Source organism: Pagrus pagrus, assembly GCF_965226575.1.
Source record: "Pagrus pagrus genome assembly, chromosome: 16".
In the NCBI taxonomy this organism is placed as follows: Eukaryota; Metazoa; Chordata; class Actinopteri; order Spariformes; family Sparidae; genus Pagrus; species Pagrus pagrus.
The window spans coordinates 7,934,107-7,949,939 of NC_140200.1; the positions used below are offsets into that span (position 1 = coordinate 7,934,107).

A 15,833-nucleotide genomic window follows, 5' to 3' on the forward strand; every position below is an offset into this window, starting at 1 on the left:
TTTAATTACATCAAGAGTTTTGTAGGAAATGAAGCGCTTCATCGGAAGGTTAGGCAATCAGCTTGAGGACGAGAGATATCCTGGCGCTGTTTTCCTCCTCTTAGGTCTTTTTGTTTGTATTAAGATGCTGTGATTAAGCCATCATGCAAAACCTCGAGACGAAAACAGACGGCTGAATTAGATTCCTAACATCTCGTCTCATCTCCTCTCTCCCCTCTTCATCCTCCACCTCCACTTTCCTTACTTTTCTCTGAAGAGGCAGAGCAAAGCAATAATTACCACTAGTACGAGTGCTAAGCCGCCACTCTTTGATGTGCCAGAGAGTGTGTTGAGCCAGTGTTAATCTCTGTTAGTCTGTGTAGAGGAACCCTGATAAGGCCTGATAGCGCTCTCTGTAATGAGGGATTAGGGATTAAGGCGGCGGTGGAGGGGTCAGCTCCCCTGTGGTCACACTGCGGTTGATCCAGGCTAAGTTTTGAGGGCGCTTTGGGCCGTGCCCCGCCTCGGCAGGTTGTTACCTTGTGGATTAGACTCGGGTGTGAAAGCATGTGGTGAGAAATGCTTTTTTACTGCGATCTGAGGGGGTGTACCCGACCGCTCGCGGTAGTTTGCAGCCTTGTGGTTCCTTTCCCTCGGGCCTGCCTCCGGTGAATGAATTGTAGGTAGATCCTATATAGCCTCGCGCCTCGGTGTTTGGTGGTCGTCCAATTTATTTATCGTTGTGATTAAATGACATTGAAAATGGATTTGATTCTCAGAGGTCCATCAGTCAGGTCATTGACAGGCGGCATCCCATACATAACAACTAAAGGGTCCTTGTGGTCATAAGGAGTTGATTTGTTGCCCTTAGAAAATGATTAGGTCTAGAGGGCACTGTGTGGTATTGTAGTCAAGAGTCCCAAGCATTTTTATATAGGTCCCTGCGGATGTACTGTATAGAGTCAATTTACACTTAATTTAAAGCTAGAGTGTGTGCGAAATGCAGTGTATGGACTAAGCTTCAAGTTTGATTTGACTGTGGTTAGAATAAAAAATTATTCACATGGTGGTTTGGCTTTTCAAAGTGCTGTTTGGATGTTAATTGCCATGTTGCATGTGCTTAGGCTGACCCTGGAGCAGAAGGAGCTGTGTCGGAGCCGACTGAAACTGCTCTCCTACCTGGACCGGCTGGCAACATACGAGGTAACGACGCCTGTTTTTTTAGTACTATGCATCATTCTTTGGAAATCATGCACATAGTTTATATTTCACCTAAAGTCATACATTTTGCCATCGTTAAGAATTCGGACTGCAACTAACTGTGTGTTTTTGGTGAGTTAATCTTCAGATTTTTCTCTTCATCAATTTTTTATTCGCCGACTTCAATTGAAGTCGGCGAATACATCCCCGATTCCAATAAATGCTGTGACGCTGCAGGCATTTGCAAACAAACTGTGTTCAACAAACAACAGTGTTTTGAAGTGTTTCCGAGCCCACGTCATAATATCCTTTATACATTCATACGTTTCACAAAGTGGTGAACCTTCCCCCATGCTCGCTTGTAAACAACAACTGAGCCTTTCGAGGATGCCCCTCTCACACCCAAATATATTGTGATTACTCTACACTGTGTCTACGCTCGACACCAGGGCATGGGTACACAACCCTAACCTGGCCCGGTTCAGACAAAAAGTTAGAGATGATATCTGGATTTGGGTTGCGTCTGGTAACATCATAGATAAGAAATATATGTATATTTCTTTTATTTTATATCTATGTGTGTAGAACAATGCCTTATCGCGGTCATCTACACTGTACATCTCTGTCATCAGGGTAAACCGGCAAGATGTAACGACTGCGTGACCAGGAAACACAAACTCAGTGTTTCAGCTTACATTAACTGCGTTGGCTGCCGTGTTCAGTTTGGGCTTGATTAAAGGAGGCATATTATGCTAATTTTCAGATTCATATTTTTATTTTGTGTTACTTGTAGAATAGGTTTACATGCTCTAATACTCAAAAACACATCAGATTTCTCATACTGTCCACTGATGCAGAACTGTGTTCCCCCTCTGTCTGCAACAGTTTTTTTTTTTTGCCTCAAGAAAAGCGTCACGGGTCTCCTTTAACACTCTCTCGGACAGAAGAAAAATGTGGCATGAGCCGCACTCTAAACTACACTGTAAAAAAATAGACTTTGAGCCCTAAAAACGAAAAACAAAAGTTTTGGGTCATGGTAACAAGCGTAAAGCTCAGCTGTATGGATTAAAATGAAAGCTTATCTATTCCGTCTGATACGTGTGAGACGGATGGCTGAACGCCTACTGTGTAAACCGTGTTAGACTGCAGAAGGTTGACTGGATCAGCCTTTAACCAGTCAGTGGTGTGACCCCAATATGGTGCTTAGTGCAAAATCTAAATATTTCCTTTGTATCTGATGGTCTGCCCTAAGATGGAAATTAGATTTATAGGATAAAAAATGACAGTGCTTCTTCTAGCAGTATGTTGATTGGTCCATCTTGGAGCCAGCAGGCTCAGCGGAGTCTGAATTGGTGTTTTTTTCCACACTAATGTCTCATTATGAAAACTGAGCGCATGAGATTCTGCCTCGCCTCTTCCAGACCTCACAGGACGGAGAGGACAGGAAGTACTATTAACTATGTTTATTTGAGGATCACTTAAGGACCATATTATGTGTTCATTTACATTTTTGCACAAGAAACACAAACTTGTTTCAGTGTTGTTAAAAATCCTTTATCGCGTTCATAGTTATTTTCCCGCTGGCAGACAAATACTTTCTCCTCCTGTATCCAACCGCTCTATAACACAGAGGCTCATCTCACATGCCTTTTATTGATCCTCCCTCTTAACCCCACTAATCTCTTTAGAAATATTGAAAATTGTAGACTAAATTAAATATAAATGAATGACTCTGAGGCCTACAATATGTAAGCATCAGTGCGGCATTGATGGATGCACGCTTACAGTGGAACTTGTGGCACTTGCAACTCCTCAACACTCTGGATTTCAGATTTACGATGAGTAATGTTAACACGCGCACCCTTCTCATCCACAATAAATCACAGATGAACAGGGCCAGGCTTCCTCTCATGCAGGAGAGCAGAGATGAGATCTCACCCTGCTAGATATTCAACTCAGACAGGATGACGTCTCTCTCTTTATTCGGACATTGTCATGGTAACTGCGGCGCTCGTCAGATTCCTTTTGCCCCGATCCATTTTCTCTGGCTGTCTATGAATATGATATTAGGGTTTTTATCATCCCGACTTGGGGCTGGCTCTGTCTGCATACGGCCCATTCAAAGGCTATCCATCAGACTCACACGCACGTCTGCGCAAAGGGACGCGCACACACACTCTGGCGTAGAGGATGCTACGGAGATTTTATACACACAGACGCACATAAATCACTCCAAGCCAAAGGCCAGGGCAACAAATGTTCCCTCCCGACATATGCGTGTGCACACACCTGCTCGCTCTCGTACCTGCCTCAGACGGCTCCGACTAAAAGGACAAGACAGCTTTATGTCGGAAAGGTAAATAGCACCTCTGTTGACTTTGCCTCAGCACATTCATTTGCAGTCACATCTTCCACTCGCTCTTCTCCTCTCCTCTTTAGTTTGACTTTTTCTACCCACTCGCGCTATTTTCTCCAGAAAGATTACCCTCCGCTTCACAAATGTCTTTTTATGAACCAGAGTTGTATTCCTCATCTCCTCATTTCCTCCCCGCCCCTCTCTCTGTCTGTCTCTCTCTGTCTCTCACGCTTCACACTCTCCAGGAGATACTGGGCGGTCCTCACGCAGCCGAGCAGAAATATGACGCCGAGTTCTTCAAGAAGTTCCGCAGTCAAAATATTGTTTTGTCAGCAAGAAACTACGCCAGGGTAACATCAGACACCGCCTCTCTAATAATGCCGCTTAATTTGCTTTTACTTAGCTGTCTACATCTCCATTTGGCACGAATGTGATATGGACTCAGCTGCCAGTTTATTGGGTATCCAAAACGAATGCAGTCCACAACAACAGTCCAGCTATAAATCTTACTTTCGTGAAGGATATAATGATTTTTTTGTTTTGTTGAAACTGTTTTGGAGGTGTTGCATCACGCTGTGCTTGAGCTGTATTGCATTATACAGGGAGGTGTTTCTGTTATTTAGTCACCCCTCATTGATGTATTTAGAATGAATGGACAAAATAATGGAAACACCAGGTGTACCTAAAAAAACTGGCAACTGAGTCTGTTTCTTTGTATTTCCTACAAAATATGTTTTGGCCGCTTTGTGTCAAATAATTCGATTTAGATTGCTGTCAGTTTTCTTTTAATGTTGTTTAAAGTTTAAAATCAGTTTCAGAGTTTTCGGTTGTTGGCTCACGCGTCTGTTTGCCTACAGGAGAGTAACGTGCAGGCTCTGGACTTCCTGTTCACGTACCACGGGGCAGAGCTCCTCCAGCACCGGCTAGCTCTCCTGTACAACTTCCCAGAAACCACGTCCCCACACGAGTACACCATCCTGCTGCCCGAAGCCTGGTGAGAAACACGTACTGTGCACACATTGTAGTTAAGGGGGGAAGTATGAACTTATTAGAATTTGGTGGTCAAAGGTCGAAGTCACCGCAAACTCACAAAACAGGCGGCCATAACTCAAACATGCTAACGTTGATATTGACAAAATTTCACTCAAATGTCTGAAAGGATAAAATGATGAAGTGATGCAATTTTCTCTCCGAAGGTCAAAGGTCAACTTCCCTGTGACATCATAGTGTTCTGCAAAAAAACTTTTTCTGGCCATTATTCAGCACCATACCTCAGGGACAAAAAGGAAGAGTCTGACCATATAATAAATCGGTGACACTAATCTTGGCTGCCCACCTTGAAACTGTGGTGATGCACAGTTCAAATCACAATGTAGCTTTCAGGTAGAAAGGGTGTGGGGGCTACTACTGCAAAAGCACAGTCTCCTTTTGTCTTTAGCCTGGTGGTGAGGAACAGTTAACAGACCCTGCTCATTGGACCTCAGAGTCCTACTTGTATTATAAGGCATTAGGAGCTCTTGAGTGCAGACTGGTGCCTCATCATGCAGGACTCTAAATGTGGTTACCAGGATCTTAAAGTGAAATCTGAATTGTATGGGCAGCATGTGTAAAGACATAAGGATTGGTGTTGCGTGAGATCTTTTAGTGGACTTAGTCAAAAGTTTGGCCGCAGCATTTTGTAAAACTTGTAAACGGTTGATCCGCTGGAAGTGAAGACGTATCGAGAATTATTTAGATTGAACCCTGTGTGACTACACACACACATACTGAGAAGAGGTTCAATTTCAATTAAGCACAAACTGTCCGTTCTGGTGCACTAGACATGTAATTTAAATGTTACTATGGAACAGAAAAGGATCCATTAAGACGAACAGATAGAGCTGCATTAATACTGAATATGAAATCACTTTTAAAAAATGCTTGAAAATAATTGCTTTAAATAAATTAATGCCTAATTGCAATTTAAACATGTCATTTCACTTTAAATTAAGAATTTTAAAGGAACAGTTTAGGAATTGGACACGACTGAAGTCCATACAGCAATTCCCCCTGTGAAGAATAGAAACATCAGGTGCATTACCACAGGCACACGAGCTATTTCTGATGTCTGAGCATTGACATGTCTCTACAATGCAATTCTCACTACATTTTCAAATTAATAGCACCTAAAAGTGGAATCACACCTGTCTGGGACAGCACGCTCCACTTCCTTTTTCTCACCTTCCCACGTAAGACCGCGTGTCGTGTGTGACACTAACACACACATACGACTTTATTCATACATGACATTAAGTGTGCGCAGCCACAGCTTTACTGACATTGACAAATATGCGAGAAAGCGCGTGAGACTTAATTGGCGCCTCTAAAGTTACATGCAAGCGTTCGAACGTCTCCCAGTGATACAGTACCAGCTGCAGTGACTGCAACTGTCCGCCTTGTTTGTTCTCGCTTTGACCCCAGAGTTTCTGCGTTGGGACTGGAGGAACGCTGAAGGGGAGGGAGGTTGGGAGAGGATACGTGAGAGGGAGGTGATTGAAGAGTGTTTCGGATGGGAGGAAATCGTTCGTCACCCCTTTATGGTTTACTAATAGAGGTGACGGACAGGATTTACCGATGAGCGCAGCCGGCCATCCATTTTGCCTTTTTGTTTCCTCTAACTCGCTTTTTAGTCCTCTCCCCTCCCCCGTCTCCCCAAATTCTCTGTGCTGGAATTTGATTTATTTACATACCACATATACATTTGCATAGTGAAACACATGCACACGAGGCTAAAGTCCCCTGGAGCCATGTGCTAAAAAATATATACCGCATAAAAATGATTGTTCTTCCAGCTTCCATCCACACACACACACTGCCACTGCTCCCTTTTTATTAGCCATGTCTGAGTTTGTATGGAGGTCAGGCAGCTGTGGCTCTGCAGTGAGCATCCATCATGGCCCTGCCGCTGTGGGGCAGTTTCCTATTTTCCCCAGCCTGTGAGCACCAACTGCTCCTCCCAACAGTGCTCGCTCCTACACTGCAGCAGACGGAGTGGGCTCAAGCCATCTGTTTGGAGCTCACTGGCTATATACTAAAGTCTTGCTTCACTGGAAGGGGAATTATACTCTCCTGTAATATTGATCAGGTCTGCGAGGGGACCTCGAGAAGCGTGTAAGATTGCAGATTTGTGATATTTCGTTGAGAACTTTGCCCGTGGCTTGAAAGGGTTCGGCCCAGCGGAAATAAAAAATAAACTGCACGACGCCAGCACCGAGTTTGCTTTGCATCTCCTTTTCCCCTCCCTCCCGCCCCGCGTCCCTGCCTCTCTCGGGCTGACGTGAAGTAGATTAGAGGAGCGGGCCCGGAATAATTCATTCCTCCCATCGATATCCGAGCTCTCTCACACCAATATTTACTCTCCACCCTCTAACCTGGCTGTCTTTAATGAGGAAAGAGGAGCAGGGAGTTGGGGAACGACAGGCACCAAAAAAAAAAAGGAGACCCAAAGAGGAAGAAGTGAGACTTCTCGATCTCTGTCATCTCCGTGTTAAAATCCCAAATCGTAATGGATGAACTTGTGCCAGAGTGTTGGTAAAAATCTTCCTAGTTTTGTGCGTCGACATAAATCACATCCGCTACTCGGACACTTCTTATGTATTTTGTGATTGGATAGAATTTATGGCGGCGTTAAAAAACTGCTGCGGCGCTTGTGCACTCGGCCTTTAACTGCACCGAAGCTATAGATGATTTGTAGCCCACGGTATCTCCTTGAGTTTTACAGCCACAGTACATATTTTTCTGTCCACAGACAAATAGATAACAAGAAAAAATGCATTAATCGTAGAATGAGAGATACAAACAGCTTCTGTTCACGTCTGCATGCGTTCATGTGCTTCTGCGAGTGTCCGATGTCTTGTCAGCGCTGGCACGCCGGGTTACAGAGTCATTCTTCACTTTGGTTTCTTTCCTCGCGTGTTCCCTATTTATCTTCGTCAGGCCTGTCAACCTCAAGGAGACGAGGAAGAAGTAAAGCTTAGCACCAACTCTGCGTTTGGAAACTAAAAGTCCCGGCTATTTACAACCGAGGCACGAGCCAGACTCTTTTCCAAAGTTTTTTGACTTGTTTATCGTTTCGCTTTTGTTTTTTTCCCCCCCACTCGTTTTTTTTCCCTTATTATGCTCCGCCGTTTCCATTTCCCATATGTTGCTGCCTCTCACCACTGTAGTTTATGACCATGTTTAGTCTGAAACAGTAAATGTCTTTGCGGATTTATAAGGTGCCATTACAGGTGAGCAAGGTGTGGTTTATTTTTTGACTCCTGGCTACTCATCGGTCTTTGCTCTGAGTATGTGTTCACCTAAAACTGACCCCCTTTTTCCTCTATTTTTGTGTCTCTCTCCCTTTCCCTTCCTCCGTCTCAATCTACCTTCTCCTCTCTCTCTCGCTGCGTCTCCTTCTGCTGTTTTTCCTCCACTCTCTCAGTCTGAATGACAGAGACGAGCTGGTGTTGATTCCGTGGGACGAGCAGAGGCACAGAGAGATGGACTGGTGCGAGGCAGACGAGTGCAGGTAAACAGCGATCATCAACTTTGACAGAAAACGCGCTAACACCCTCCGATTGTGCACCAAGCCCGGGTAACTGAGATGCAGTAAAATCTCTCCATTACACACGATAACAAAGCCTCTCGCGGTGTACAATTGTTAAAATTCATGCTACGAGCAAGCCAGATGCTCGTGCTGGCATCGTTATGTGAAACAAAACATGACACCCTATTATCTAAATGTTAAACAGAACCATAACAAACTAATGCTGAATCTTGTTGCACTGCCAATTTATGCCATTTGCCGGCTTCTGTAGGGAGGCCAGCTTCATTTACAATTTTATTTAGCGAGCTCTTTTTATTGCTCTTTGGTGTACAGTCATAATAATATCAGTTGGCTATTGTGGTGTGCATTGCCAGGGACTGCAGAGTGGAAATGCGATACTGTGATTCTGTGAAGCCAGGGATTTTAAATATTGTGTTTATGACATGTTTTGTCCCCCCGTGTTTCCCTTTACGGTCATTTTACATCTTCATTCTTCTCATTTTCTCGGTCTTCTGTTGATGTTTTCTGTCTTCTCCCTTCTCGTCCTCACCCTATATCCTCCTCCTGACAGGATATATATATATCTATATTTTGATTATACTGCGTTAGTCTTTCTCTCAATGCTTTAAAGGTGAAGAAATGTAATCAGAAGACTCGTTATGAGTCATTATAAACAAACTCTCTTTGTTTTCATGACTGACAACAAACTGACCTTTAGGAACAACACAATTTCATACTGTTTTACTTTGTTTATATGTGGCGCACCCTGCAATCTTCCTAGCTTTAAACAGTGTTCTGGGGACTTATTTTCCTCTGAGAACAGCTTGGTTATTCACTGTCTGTATTATTACCTCATTAATATGGTAAATAATAAAATTCTGAGTTTGAATTTCTTTACAAAACGACATAGTGCCCTTTTAAGGCTTCTCTTTCGTCTTAGTGGCTCTTGAGCCCATTGATTTGTTTTTGTACACAGAGGTCTTTAATAACAGATCATGAATATATTCCAGTCAGAATTGATTTAAAACAGCGGGACAGTGAATGGTGGATTGACTCCGAATAAATCCCAGTGCCCATGTTACTGCTAATAAACATGTGCAATAGTAGAGTCTCATTACTGTGTGTGTTTTTTAAAGATTTTGTATGAGAAGTGATGCTCGTATTATCTGTCAAACTAATCCCATTATGTTTTTTTTATGCTGATTGTTCAGCCCTAGTCAATAGATGACACACCCTCCTCTCTCCCTCAATGTCTTCTTCAGAGCCGTGCTGGACCAGAACTTGTTCGACGATGACAGTTTCCTGTACGAGGACGCTCCCGAGCTGCTGACGTTCCGCACAGCGACACCCCCCATCGAGCTGCTGACCGACTGGTACCAGAGCAGGGCGAAGGATATCGACTCCTGCTCCAGACAGGTAAAACACTCACGTCGTCGCAGGCTCCTAGTTGCGGCGAGGGGATGTATTTCTGCAGAATCGAAGCATCAGAGAGCCGATTTTTGTCACTTTTACCTTGAAATTAGTTTGTCCGTCCCCTGTTAGTGTTCAAACTCAGCTCCCGACGAGTAGAGCTGATTTTTCACGCCATGCTAAGGTTCCTTTTCAGGATCCTGTAACTGGATTGGAACTTACAAGGACTGAATAGACATCTGGCAAACGGGGGAAATAATTGCCGGCGCACACTTCCTTTAGATGACTGGGGCAGGAAGAGGTGACGAGCTGGGATTCAGACTGCAGAGGCGACGTTGCCAACCTCCATCAGTAAAGGTCACTTTGATCCCGTCTGTGGCAAACATTATCATATTTGCCATATGGACCTCTAATGAAGAGTAACCAAAGCTTCTGTCGTCTGCGTTCTGTTGGTGTAACTGAAAAATAGGACTTGATAGGACTTGTTTAGCGGAGTAATGGGTTGTAACCGCCGGAGCTGCCCACTCTCTCCACCCACGCCATCCACGCGGCGGCTCGGTCCCCCCTCTTCAGCTCCTTCACAGTGATGGATCAAGGTTGTCACAGCGGTCTCTTTGTCTTTGTGAAAGGACTAACTAGGGTGCAGTCATATCTTTCCCCTTCATTTCTCCATTTTATCCCTTTCACTGGGTGTAAGGAGGATGGAGGAGGAGAGATTTGGGGGCCCATTGCTCATTTTTGAAGACAACTGGGGAATCACGCCTTTCATCATCCACTTGAGAGAAAGACAGTGAGAGGAAGTCTTTGTTAATCTCTAGGAATTCGCACCAGCTCTCTCTTTCTTTCTTTCTTTCTCTTCCTCGTTCCTTTTTAATTTGACCTCATCGTCTTTTCCCCTCTCTTGCATTTCACTCTAGGAGCCTCTCAGGATCGTCCCCAGCTCTCACGACTCGTGTTTCTTCACGCAAAATCTTTTTCGAGTAGACGCAGCCGAGAGAAACGCTGTAACAGCTCTCCCCTCCTTCCTGCCCTCTTTTACGTTTTCATCTCATTTGTTCTCTCTCGTTTGCACCCTCCTCCCATCCCTCATCTGGCCCTGTTTATGCTTGGGAGCACGTTTTAATGGAGGAAAATGGGGTTTGATTAAAAGGAGCCACATCAGAGGAAGCCGGAGTGTTTTAAACCAGTCACAGAGCCGCAGGAAGCGAGGCGCTGAATGGGAAGATTGACAAGATGACTCACAGAGGGAGACGGGTTTGAAAGAGCGGAGAATGGAAACGCAACCGAAAGAAACGAAAAAGGGAGATAAATGCTGGGCAGATGCAACATCCTTAGTCGGGTTAGAGTGTATTACAAACACAGAAAAGGGGGAGGACAGGACTAACAGATGTTAAAGTAAAAAGGGGAAAGTAATCTCATGGAAAGAGCTGTCTGTGGGAGAGAAAATCACAGGTTATGAGGGGGGTGAAAGGGTAGAGATAAAGGATATTAAAAGCAAGTGTTGTCTGAAACTGTTGGCAACAAAATGGGAGGGTGGTTTTGGAAAGCAGACAGAGAAGGGGACACAGGCATACAGAGGAGGCAAAGGGCCAGACTTGGCAGAGTTCAAACGGAGGCCAATCATGGCAGACGTTCTCGTAAGAGGTGGGAAGAGCGAGGGAAGAGGATAAAAAAAGCTGCAGCAGAGTTGAAGAGAAAATGTTGAAACAACCGTTGAAAGAAAGGACTGAGACAGGACAGGGAGGAGAGACAAAGAAGTATCAAATTGAGTCGAGGCATTAAACAGGAGTCGTCGAAATCTGCTGGGGTTTATAGCAGAGGGAGAGGGAGAGTACAGGTTGCGTTACAGTGCGGAGAGCGATGAGGGGGAGGGCACGGAGACGAGGCCGTAATTAAAAAGTGTGAGATTTTAACGTCTGGATCGTCGGCGGCGAGCTGGGGAATCTATCTCAGGAGAGCGGAGAAGGAGAGGAGGAGGGAGGGGTGCAGCGAACAGGGAGGATCTTTACTCACAGTTAGATCAATAGACTTCTCTCTCTTGTTGTATCTAATTGCTCAGGCTCTGACTCAAGGTGATTTGGGTTTTCTCTCGCCCTGTGTATGTGTGTGTGTGTGACCATTTTATAAATGAAGGCTTGTAATTATTTATTCAGCAGGAAAATGTGTCGAGATAAGCTGAAGATGACAAGGTCGCAGACCGTGCGGTGTGTGTGTGTGTGTGTGTGTGTGAGCGAGAAGCCAGGCTAACTGCCGTGCCCCTTCTTTAAAAGGTGGAGAGAAAGCAATCATCACTGCAGGGCCCAACGGCATCTGCTATTGATTGGCCAGCATCCACAGGTGGCTGAGCATCGATTGGTTGAGCGCGCTGCCAGCGTGTATAGGTGGTCGGATATCGATCGGTTGCTCCTCTGGATGGAATTTTATCGATCAGAGTAGCAGGAAGCCCAAATCTTCCCTGTTTTATTGTCCAAAGACTAATGATTGGATATTAGTGATGACTAACGGGTATTATTTTGTTTCCCATTAGTTGGGATATTGTTGTTTTGTCCACGTCCCAGTTCAGTGACCTCGGCAACAGTTTTTCAATGACATGAGGCCTCTTTTCTCACCTGCTGAACTTTTACCGGGTTAACTGGATTGTATTAAGGTGGAAAGGTACAAGGCAGGTACGAGTATATGTGTATAGGAATAGTGTGAAATACGACAGCAATGGTAATTCAAGTTATCTACTAACCCCCATGCTGACTGAAAGTGGGGTGAAGTTTAATCGTCCACAAACTTTTGTAGAGCTTCACAGCAACGCAGCGTTGTGGCACTCTCCTAAACAACTGAAGTAGATGGGGACTTATCTTAAAACGTGTACAAGCAACCAAAAAAAGCACAAAAACAGAAAATGGCTCCAGACTGCTTGTCCATCGTAATCCAAGTGTCTGGAGGCCCTGAGATCCCTAATTGATTTGAAAAGACAATGTTTACACCCTCTAAGCTTATGGCTTAACAGCTGCAGTGAAGATTCAGGCTTTTAAAAGGGTGTAAATGACGTCTTTTCAAATTAGTTTCCAGCAGACTTGGATTATGCGGGGCGGTATGCACAGAGTCATTTTATGTTTTCTATTTCACTTGTTATTTAACATTTTAAAACAAGTCCCCATCTGCCTTCAGTCATTCAGAAGAACGCTGCAACGCTGTTTTGCTGGGTAAAACTTTACCTGACTGATTATTGTGAGTAGATAATGATTGAATTTTTTGGATACTTTAAAACATAATAGCAAACCTATTCAGCTGGCGGCCTTTGGCCGGATGCTGCCCTTTAACAACCTCATTCCAGTCCTTTGATCATTATGTTAGCAGGCTAAATTGCCAATTCATTAATTATATCTGTTGCCGAGCACAGAAATACACCACATTTCATTTAAAGTTTCAACCCAAGCTTTTTAAGCAGAGGGAATTTAAAAAAAATCGAACTGACAACCAATTATTTACATTAATAATCAGATTCAGCAATAACAACACAACTTTTTGTGCAGGTAGTTTTTAGCCATGCAAGCAGTTAGGAAACCAATTTTGTTGGTCTCCTGGCCTTTAATCTACCGGCCAGGTCAAAGTTTTGACATATGGAGTGTAATCACTTTACATCTACAAGATGGATTGGATTGGATTGGACTCACGTTACCCAGAGGATGAGCCTTCTGACCAGGACTTTTCCTCCAGCATCACCAGCAGGTTGTGCTTCAGTGGGTAGTCTCTAAAAACTGTTGAAAGGATTTCCATGCATTTTCATGTGCACAATCATGACATTTTTCTGTCTAGCAGCATAATCAGGTCACAATTTCACAGTTTGTCCAGTGTTTTGGTTTATCCATCATATAACATTTTAGCTGTATTTCCAAGAAGCATTGCAGCCTCAGAGAACCAGGTCAGCATACTGTCATTACTTCACAAAAAGAGTTTTCTTCTCCTCCCTCATCTGCCTTTCTTTGTGCCCGTCAGGTGGACTGCGCCCTGTCGCTGGTGCGTCTGGGGAAGGAGCGGGAGATCCCAGGGCTACAGCTCTTGTGCGATGACCTGGTCACCATGGAAACGCTGGTGTATGAGACATCATGCGAATTGAGTCTGACACTCAAAGATTTGCAGCAGCTAAGTGACATCGACAAGCTCCACCTGCTAATGAAAAATGTAAGTGGCATGATCCGTGCCTCTCACCTGTTCCCTTTCACATTCTCACTGGAACATTTTCCCGTGATGTGTTTTGGATTCAGTTATCGGTTATATATTCATACCCCTCTTGTCGTGAAATGAATGAAGTCAGACTACATTACAAGGCGCTGTTTTCACTTGGCATGTGCTGATGTAGCATTATCTCAGCAAAAATGATGCAGCTATGAAAGGATCATCCCACCACTGAAATAAAATGAAACTGTTTCTCTCCACACTGTCACAACATGACGGTCATTGAGCTGAGTTATTGTCATTATTATAGTCTAGTAGTTTTAAAATTTCTATAGTTTGAATCAAATCCCATTTTGAGATGACTATATTTATGTTGCTGCAGCTTCTGCTGAGACTTTATTTTTGTTTGATGTGCACTTCCCAGCACGCAGCTTTGTCTAGTTCACAGTGTGAAACAACACTGGCCTTGAAACTACATTTCAAACTTCCATAGTGTGCTCCCATCAATCCTCGACTGCTGCTTAAAATAACATAATGTATGCTAATTGCAACTTGAACAGGCAGAAAGAAAAATCTCACAGTAAAATGTATTTTATGTCGGCCGCACGGTGAAACGCTTTCCTTTAATTCTTGGAATCCCTGACATTTGACAACACAATCTGTCCGTTCAACAGCAGCATGAGAGCCATGAAAGCTAGTGTGTAGCAGGTACTACATTTACAAGTCCCGTCGGAGTACATAATATGAGCTGTCCTCTAAATTGTAGCTAATAACTGCCAGCTTCAGCCTGTGAGGACCACTGCCAGTAGGATCTGCCATACAGGCAGGCGGCCAGCAAATGTTGTTGACTGCACTAACACATGCTGTTTGACTGGTGCTCCCTTTGGGCGCTATGAATGTGTGTGTGGGTGTGTGTGTTTGTGTGTGTGTGTGTGTGAGAGAGTGAGATGGAGAGAGAGAGAGAGGGTGTGCATGTCTGTGAATGTTTACCAAACTCAGCTAGATTAAATCTCCCTCTTCGCCTGTGTCTGATGTCTCCCTTTATCAGAGACACAGTGCAGCAAAGTAAAATGTTTGTGTGTGGGTGTGCATTTAGCGTCTGAATATTTTTTTAATCTCATTTTTCCCTCGGTCGCTCTCCTATCTGTACATCCTGAGTCAGAGCCGTCGCCAGGTGGGTGCGAAGCCCTGCACGAACTTGACATGCATCCGCACTAATCACAGCCCGGCCCACATACTGTGGCTATTACAGCTCAAGTTCAGGTTTAATTGCGTGGTACAATTTCATGTAAATTAAGCTTCAGGGACTTTACACTCTTCTTTAAGCATTCAAACCCAACAGAAAAATAGACAGTATATGAACAAGGAAATTCTCCTGCAGGGTTTGCGTCTGATTTTGATTCATTTTGTCAACTTGCAAACATGTGTTGTGCTAACTGTTGACTATTCACTGTAACGTTACAATTTGTGACACCGTATTTCTTGGCCAGGTCAGGGAAGCTTTCTACCTATCCACGACAGTAACATGTAACATGAACTAGCATGAACGTCTAGGCTGACTTGACACTTTACATAAGGCTTAGCTGACACGTATTAGAAGACGACAACAAAATTGCTCGTCTTGCAGCGTAAGAGCAGATATAACCCATAATGCAACTATCTACGGTTTCCTTTTTACAGCCCTGGTTTTGGATATGCAGTATCCCATAATTGTGATATATTGTTGGTTTTGCAGCTAATGATTTCATGCTTGATAAATCAGTGATTATTTTATATCAAACAAATCAACCAATCTGTGTAATGCAAGAGCAGATCCTTGCTTCGTTCAAAGGGAACTTCTGCTGTTGTGTACACTACTTTCTAATTTTGTGAAGTCATTTTCATTTGCATATTTTGTCCAGTACGCTACCTCTAATGATTAATATGCAATGTTTAATTTTTAAGTAATATATAACCTGACAATTTTCTAAATTAATGTTGCTCAAAGAAGATGAAGCACGGTAATAAATCAGCGATCAAGGTAGCCCTGACCTTAGATTAGAGGGGCTTCATTTTCAACCAACATGTCTTACTGTAATACAGAGCGGTCATTAAAATGGCTGGTCTAGAAGCATTAAGGGTACTTACAACCCATAATGGAACACTCTAAAA

General features: G+C 43.8%; 1 protein-coding gene across 1 annotated transcript in view; it reads left to right on the top strand.

The window, feature by feature from the left end:
* Positions 1-15,833, top strand: part of nbas (NBAS subunit of NRZ tethering complex) — a 162,866-nt gene that overhangs the window by 32,903 nt on the left and 114,130 nt on the right. Inside the window, exons 19-24 of the mRNA XM_084376963.1 lie at positions 1,104-1,182; positions 3,781-3,885; positions 4,393-4,529; positions 7,998-8,084; positions 9,365-9,518; positions 13,503-13,756. Coding sequence (XP_084233089.1) covers positions 1,104-1,182; positions 3,781-3,885; positions 4,393-4,529; positions 7,998-8,084; positions 9,365-9,518; positions 13,503-13,756 — 816 coding nt within the window. The remainder of the gene's footprint in view (positions 1-1,103; positions 1,183-3,780; positions 3,886-4,392; positions 4,530-7,997; positions 8,085-9,364; positions 9,519-13,502; positions 13,757-15,833) is intronic.